The sequence below is a fragment of the Triticum aestivum genome, chromosome 3B (genome assembly GCF_018294505.1).
Source record: "Triticum aestivum cultivar Chinese Spring chromosome 3B, IWGSC CS RefSeq v2.1, whole genome shotgun sequence".
Taxonomy (NCBI): domain Eukaryota; kingdom Viridiplantae; phylum Streptophyta; class Magnoliopsida; order Poales; family Poaceae; genus Triticum; species Triticum aestivum.
Genome location: NC_057801.1, coordinates 817,616,960 through 817,625,450, shown reverse-complemented (window position 1 = coordinate 817,625,450; position 8,491 = coordinate 817,616,960). Strand labels below are relative to the sequence as shown.

Below are 8,491 nucleotides of genomic sequence, written 5' to 3'. Positions count from 1 at the left end.
AATGTCGTCCGTCATGGTCGTTGTTGCCCCTGTCCGTCCTGTCGTCGAGCCGAGGTCGACAGTGCCATCAAGAGAGACCTTCAAGGGGGTCGTCCGAGCCCTAGTTGCCGTCACCGGCCTTCCGATTAAGATTTAGGCTTCCGAGCAATCGAGAAGGGGATGTGGCGAGCCGATGAAGAGACCACTAGTAGAAAAAGGACCTAATGTTCAGCCCTTTAGTCCCGGTTTATAAATTAACCGGCACTAACGTGACCACTAGTGCCGGTTCGAACGGCTATGCACTAGTCCCGGTTCGTGTTGAACCTTTAGTACCGGTTCGTGTCACAAACCCGTACTAAAGGGGTGGTGGCAGGCTGGCATCAGGCCGGGGCCCCACGAGCCCCTTTAGTCCCGGTTTGTGACACGAACTGGGACTAAAGGTCAAACCTATAGTGCCTGTTTGTGTCACAAACCGGGACAAAATGGGTCTAACCTTTAGTCCCGGTTGGAGACACAAACCGGGACTAAAGGGCAATTTTCAAACTCTACCCCCCTGTGTATCGCCATTTCAGTTTTGTAAAAAACAAAAGAAAATGATAAAAACTTCAAAAATTAAAATCGTTCGAGATGTAGTTATGTTACTACACCTACTAGTTAGGAAAATTTAAAAACTTAAATTTGGACATGTTTTGCAAAAAAGTGTTATGAAAAAGTAAAACGGCCATATCTTTTGCATACGATGTCGAAAAAAAACGTATAATATATCAAAAAGATCAGCACAAAAATCCGCATCCGATGGAGACTGCCTACGGCTTGTTTGCAAATTTTTAGAATTCTCAAATTCTCAAATTCACAAAAATCCGCATCCGATGGAGACTGCCTACGGCTCAAATTTCAGGTTTTTTTAATTTTCGTTAAATTTGGTCAAATTGTGGTCAAACTAATTATTCAAGAAATATTAGTGTTAATAAATAATTATTTTAGTTTTTTTGACTCTTGGTCAAATTGTGGTCAAACTATGGTCAAATCTGGTCAAACTATGGTCAAACTACTTATTCAAGAAATATTTCTATTACTAAATAATAATTATTTTTTAGAATAATAGTTTCAAACTCAAATGGCGAAACATGTGACTTCATGCTCAAGCTAAATTCCTAAATGTTAATAGGATTGACAGCTTACTATTGTCAGGTAAACAACAATTGCAGACTTGGAAACTAGGGGGAATAGAACTCGAAAGTTAAGCGTGCTTAGGCTGGAGTAGTGAGAGGATGGGTGACCAACCGGGAAGTTAGACGTTCTGGAATGATGAGGGCTGATTAGAGCAATGATGAGCGGTGATTAGAGACTAAATCGTCAAATAATTAAGAAAATTGAAAATCAGAAAAAAAAATCAATTTTTTTTTAAAAAATCATTTAAAAAAAAACAAACCTTTAGTACCGGTTGGTGTTACCAACGGGTACTAAAGGTCCCCCAGACCACCGCGCGGGCTCGTGCCACGTGGTGGGCCTTTGGCCCCGGTTCATGCAGAACCGGTACTAAGGGGGGGGGGACCTTTAGTCCCCATCCTTTAGTGCCGGTTATAGAACCGACACTAAAGGGCCTTACGAACCAGTGCTATAGCCCGGTTTTGCACTAGTGGACCATGAGCCCATGATTTAGGGCAGATAGAGGAGTTGAGTCTTGGGTTGGGGACCGTAGACTAGGGTTTGATGACATGTTTGCATAAAAGGATGGTTGTTTAGTCCATAAGAGGGTTGCTGAATGCAAATATTCAACGTGTTGGATACGAAGCGCATGATTTAGATCATTTGGTGGAGAACACAAAGGATACACGATGCAGGGGGATGCAATAAATATGTTGCCTATAATTTTAGTTTATTCTTTTGAGGATTTGTTGCCTATTATATATCCGGTAAAAGAAGGAAAGGTGGATATTATTGCTTCGTGGGCCGCAATGGGACTGGGCTGCGTGACAATGGGCCGCTATTATATATCCACGCGGGGTTGCCTGTCTAGGGTTCCAGTTTCCCATCACTCCCGAATCCCAAATGGAGGTCCCCCGATCCCGCCGCCGCATTAGGCACTCCCCACCGCTGCCGCCACCGGCACAGGGTTGTACGGGAGGAGATGACCTCATTAGCACGCTCCCAGATGACATGCTCCTCCAGATCCTCGCGCGCCTCGGCTGCGCTGGCGCCGCCGCACGCACCGGCGTGCTCGCGTGCCGGTGGCGCAACCTCTGGATCCATCTCCCCGGGCTCATCTTCCGCGACGTCCCGGTCGGCAAGGTGCAGGCGGCGCTCACCCGCATCGCGCGTCGCCGTGCAGGTATGTCCGTCTCTGCCCTCGACATCCATCTCGCGAGGAGTGTGCCGCCGGAGGCTGCCAGGCACGACGAAGCGCTTGCCAAAAAGTTGTTGCGCAAGGCCGTCCGGCTCTCCCCGGAGGAGCTCATCTTTGTCCTCCCCCGGTCTTCTATAAGAAAGCCAGGGCGTCGCGTCGAAATCACCATGCCTTGCTTCCTCCACGCCACCTCCATCGAGCTGGACACATACTTCCTCCAGATCCAGCCGCCGGACAACCAGATCCTTCCTGCTCTTGAGAAGCTCTCTCTCCCCGGAAACATTGTTGACATTGGCGCCTGTCTCAACCAGTGCCCGCGTCTGCGTGTGCTCAGGGTCACCTTCCGTGGGGTCTCGCCTGTCTTGCTCGAAGAGTCGCTCACCGCACTAGAAGCTGCTGTGGCGCTCGGACTCACGGTGTCCCTCTTGCGCATCGAGTTCGATCTCTATAATGGGGGACACACTGCTGATGGAGATCAATTTGCCTCCCTTCTCCATGTTGCGGCAAGGGTCTCTCCACAAGAGCTTGTCCTTGTTAATAGCTTCAACGAATATTTTACTGCTGAGCTGCCGTGCTTTCCCCGCACGAAGTCAATCGAGATGTGGTTGTGCTCCGTCTGCTTCACTCAGGTGACGGAAGATAAATTCTTGGCACTTGAGAGGTTGTCCCTCCAACGCTACCGTTGCACCATCCTCGATCTTGACAACATGGTTGCCCGTTGTCCACGCCTACGCGTGCTCAAGGTGAATGCGGATAGATCTGCACAAGTTGTTACAATCCGCTCAACATCGTTGCAGGAGCTTGAGCTTAGTATCGATGAAGGGCAATGTGAGGGTATCGACATAGGGACTCCACTGTTTACGCAACTGAAGCTCAGTGTTGATGCTGCCTCGGACATCAACGTGTCCATCTGGGCGCCAATGGTGGAGAAGGTCTCTTATTGGTTTTCATATAAAAAGTTGGCCCTTATGTTTGGTTTTTGGTCACTTCAGAGCCTGAGGGTCGATACGATAGAGAACTACAAATACAAAGATGAAGGGCTCACCAAGGAAGGGAAAGATGCATGTTCGCAGCCCCCTCGTGTTCATGTCCTATGTTTGCAAATATCTGCGCGGGTATGTCTCTTGTTCAACCTATATTTTCACGTGTTTTACTATTTTTAAATTACCTGGATTTTTTTTCTCAAATAATATTTTATCTGTTGGATGCTATTTAGGATATGTCTTTTTGGTGGCTTTCCATTCCCCATTTCCTTCATATTATCTCTTGATCCATGATCCTAGGAGACATAGATTGATCTCTTGGAGATTGGAGATACCTGAACCACCAAACTCTTTCTTCCTATAGACAAGTCTCTAGTTAGCTAAATGCAGTTTCCTAAGACCTTCAAAGTCATTCGACAGACAATGAGTCATCTGTGTATTGATTAACTCATAATTAGGAAAATTGATAAAAGGTATATATGGATAGTAGGTAGGCAACCATGAATTAATATTAATCTTCCATTGTAAGAGAGCAGCTTTCCTCTCCAGACGGCTATTCTCTCAATAAGTTGTCCATCAAGGGTAGAATGCCTTCTCTCCACAATTTATCATAACGAAGAGGGATTCTTAAGTATTTAGGGAAGTTGCTTTTTTTGCAACCTAAAGCTTCTGCATATTCCTTGGTGTCTTCTTCTGACATGTTTATCGGAAATGCACTTTTGCCGTAGTTAATTTTCATGCAAAAGATATGTTCAAAGAAGGACATCACCATTTTCAATTTTACGGTTTTGTCCAGATCCTTCTGTAGAAAAAGGATTGTGGCATCAACATATTGGAGGCACACGAACCCTCCATGGAACACTGCAAGGCACAAACAGTTAATCAAATCACTAAAGACAACTTTAGCAAGCATCATAGATAGCAAATCTACTACTATATTAAAGAGGAGAGGTGAAAGGGGTTCCCCTTGTCTGACGCCCAAACTGGCGGTGACTAAATCACAGGGCCACAAAAATTAATATTCACTCCTACAAACCCAACCCTGGTAATAGCATGTATCCAGCGTACCCATTCATCACCAAAGCCTCTAAAATTTATTAATCCAGGTACTAAATCTAGGTTAATAAAATCAATTGTCTTCTTATAATCTAGTCTGAAAACTAGCCCTTCCGCATTACTGGGATGTAAAAATGCAGCACTTCATGTAGTCACCATACTTTCGAATATGAATATACCTATAAGAAAGGTAGAGTGATTACTGCCTATGCATCTTTGTAATGTATCACTAATACTATTAGTTAAAACCTTAATAATATTATTTTACACTACAACTGAGTAAAATAATAGGCCTGACCTTCTTCATGGAAGTGACATCAACATCCTTTGGAATGAAAGCTAGAAAATAAAATTCAACCTGTGAAAACCTTCAAATATCTTAATCATATCATAATTGATTAGATTCCAAAATTGTTCATACAAAAAGAAAGGTAGCCATTCAGGTCGTGGAGCCCATCAACATAAGAATCAAACACTTCTTTTTTAATTTCCTCCCCAATAAAAAGGATTATTGCAGCAAATCGTTTGTGGCATTAGAGGCTCTCTCTTCTATAGTGATGAAATGTTGATTGAGAGTAAATCATTTTCTACCCTTGGCTTTGAAAATCTCTTTATAAAATTACTAGCTAGATCGAGGAGGTCTAAAATTTCCGTGACAGGGAAATTAGGGCCATCCAGAGAGTGAATTACTGTTTTCCTCCTTCTATGGCTGGCCACTGCATGAAAATATGCAGTGTTACTAACACCCTCTTTAATTTCTCTAGCCCTAGACCTCTCCTGAGCTCTGGTCTCCTCTTTCAACCAGTGGTTTTCATTTATAGGTGAATCTCTTTCATTCTATTTGTTCTTGCTCCAAAGATCTCAACAATTTCCGATTTAATAACCAATTTATCATAATCCTCCATAAGTGTCTTCTTGAGATTTCTCAACTCAACCTGTGTATTGGCACTCCACCGTTCTATAGTCTTTCAAAGTTTTCAAATTTTCTCTTGCCACAACCCAATGGATGACCCACCTAGGGAAGGAGTATTTCTTATTTTCTCTACTAGATCTTTAATATCTTCCCTAAGGAGACACGTGTTCTCAAATTTATAGCTTGTAGTTCTAGCTTATTTACTAAAACAAGAATCCCATACTTTGGGAGTGTGGTCACTTCCCATACTTGGAACGACATTAGAATAATCGAAAGGGAAAATATCTAGGTCAGTATCACGAAACATCCTATGTATAGTGGACATAATAATGCCAACCTGGTTATTAGCGCAAGTATATTTCCTAGAGGAAAGCTTAATTTCTACTGAACTCCATATATCCACCCATGTATTGAAGTTATCTCTCCATCTATGGTTGATGACCCCATTGCTCTTATATGATTAACTCTAACCAAGTCAAAAGTCACCCCCAATTATAGTATCAGTTTGAATATATATAAATAATGAATAAAGCTAGGAGAAAAATTACGCTTTGCATACCTCATAATGGGATCCATAAACAATAACCACTATAATTGTATTTTCTTGCTTTTCATCACAAGGGTGCATGACACATATAGAATTGAGCAACGCCCCATTTAATCTCATCAAAGATATCTACATCTACTCCAACCAAGACGCCACCAACAGAAACTGATGGTTCCCTTCAAAATTCCTCCTATCAACTAAAGACTTCAAAATACGAGTCTGACATGAGTCTTATTGATAAAGTCTATAATAAGGGGCTTTCTACCTAGGGCATTAATGCGCCAAACATTCCAGAATATGCAATTCATCGAGGCACTAATGTCTTGGGGTGCTTGCCCCTCCTATAATTACATGCCACAACCCAAGTTTCAATACTACCATGAGGAACATTCCAAAATTGTACTACTTTACAGTGGCTCTTCATAATGTGTGCGACCTCCCTATAATGTTTGCCCAAATATTTAATTTTGGCAATCTTCTTCTTCCATAGTCTATTTATTTTACAATACTTTCATTTAAGGCAATACTACTACATGTATTATATATATCCGCCACAATAAGCTTTTGTGTTGCATTTCAGTGATTTTATTTCTTATCCTAGTTACCTTGCCCATTTTCTAGGACATCTAACTATTTGAGCCGAAAAAATTCATAGCAGGCTCACCGGTAGTACTAGCTCGTTATGCAAGTCATGTTATGAATCAGGAACACGAAAGTTCCTAGATGCAATCATAAGGCCAGTGAAATAAGTGATGAAATTCTCTAAAAAGTTTAGACAACTTACTTATAAACGATCCACCTTTTCAATTTATTTGGATGTGCTTACGAAAGTAATATAAGAATTTCATGATATACAACAATCCAAATAATTATTATTTTGCAGGATCAGTCTGGTCCGGTGCTGAACTTTGCTAGGGAGTTGGAGAAACTTCCACTTTCCAACTTTACAATATTGGCCCTAAATCTCAATGCGGAGGGACATATTTTAGCAGCATTTGTGTCACGTATCCTTGGGATGCATCACCTTCAAACTCGTATACAAAGGCTTTAAGTTGTACTATGCAGTTGGTCTGAGGTAATTATCCATGTTGCTTATATAGTTACACACATACTACTTGCCTAAAATACATTATAATGTTTTTATTTTCCTAGATGTCAAAATGTGTTAAACAATGTCCTTGTAATGAGCCCAAGAACTGGAGGAGCCATAGTATCTCCTTGACGCGCCTTGAAGAAGTGGAAATTTACAAATTCAAAGGAGGGGATCATGAGATTGATTTCGTGACAATGATACTAAGTTGGGCTCCAATGCTTACAAGAATGACCATCAGGCTAACTCATGAGATTAATCCAAGTGACATTGGAGATTGCGCCAAGAGTATTTACATAATTTGTTTTGGTCATCCTTTCGTTAACTCCTTCGTTTATCTTAGCAATGGGGAATTGGTACCATGCTCCCAGATGTAATGTTATCTTGAAAAAGAGGCTATCGAGCATGACTGAAATCATGTGGTCTTTGTTTGTTTCCTAAAAGAAATGTTTTCGGGAGTGGCATGAATATTTTCCATATGGGGGATACAAGTTGTGTGATGGGTCCCATACCATGCTGAGTGTGGAACTTCTATTACCTGTAATATTCCATTGAATGTTTTTTGTATGGGAGATTCAACTATTTGTTTGCTCTTTACTCAATCTCATCTCTTGCTTGTTGTTTCGACCGTCAGGATGATGTATGATATTAATCCTAGTGACATTGGACATTGCGCCAATAGTATTTACATCATATGTTTTTGTCATCCTCCCGTCAACTCCTTCATTTATCTCAGGTCCGGTAAATTGGCAGAATGCTCTTAGGTGCAAGGTGATCGTGAAAAGTAGTTATGAGAATGATTCAAAACATGTGAGCTTTGTTTCTCTCAAAAAAATGAACTTTTGAGTGCAACAAGAATCTTTTCCATAAGGGGGATGGAAGATGTTTGTTGGGTCTCATACCATGCTTAATGTGGAATATGCTCTTACCTGTAAAATTTATTGAATGTTTCCCATATGGGAGATTCAACTATTTGTTATATCTTTACTCGATCTTGTCTCATTCTTTTTTAAACCTTTTTTTATTTCCTTAGCACCTTTGATATTTTTTTCAAATCATCATGATGGTTGCCATGTATTGGTGAAGTGTTTGCATATTATTAGTGTGACCTTATATATCCCGATAGGGTTTTGGTGATTAATGACGAAACAATTCAGAGGACTCATATTTTTCAAGTTTATTTCATGAATTTAGTCATCACGTTTTAGTAGAAACATCAAAGGTGACCAATACCCCATGTTTTTCAAGTGGTTGACTACACTAGTAGAGAAATGGCTAGCCAAAACTTAAGTTTGTGGCGCCCCATTCTCAGCCAACGCCCAAATAGTGGTGGCGTTGGCATATTTGGTATGACAACTTCTTAAGGATAGTTTAGGCGTTGGTTTTCTAACATGCCACAAATTGGTTAGCCCACCTGTATACACACACTTGTTTCTCAAACAATTTAACTTCCTTTCTCCGCAAAAATCTTCTCCCTTGTTTTGCCTATATAGCAGTATTTTATTATTTTGACTTGTATTTTACTAAGAATATTTATTTTGAATTTATTATTAATATGACACTTCTTATTTTTTTT

General features: G+C 41.1%; 1 protein-coding gene across 1 annotated transcript; it reads left to right on the top strand.

Moving 5' to 3' along the window:
* The first annotated feature begins 2,042 nt into the window (after positions 1 to 2,042).
* Positions 2,043 to 7,540, top strand: LOC123066831 (uncharacterized). Its single transcript, XM_044489834.1, has 3 exons — positions 2,043 to 3,441; positions 6,709 to 6,900; positions 6,978 to 7,540. Exons 1-2 carry the CDS (start codon positions 2,140 to 2,142, stop codon positions 6,874 to 6,876), a joined length of 1,470 nt encoding a protein of 489 aa, XP_044345769.1. The 5' UTR covers positions 2,043 to 2,139; the 3' UTR covers positions 6,877 to 6,900; positions 6,978 to 7,540.
* The last annotated feature ends 951 nt before the right edge of the window (positions 7,541 to 8,491 follow it).

Excerpts from the sequence above, each read along its gene's own strand:
- LOC123066831 (XM_044489834.1), top strand. The coding sequence starts at position 2,140 with ATGCTCCTCCAGATCCTCGCGCGCCTCGGCTGCGCTGGCGCCGCCGCA. Across the intron at positions 3,442-6,708 it reads GTTTGCAAATATCTGCGCGG|GATCAGTCTGGTCCGGTGCT; the intron begins GTATGTCTCTTG and ends ATTATTTTGCAG.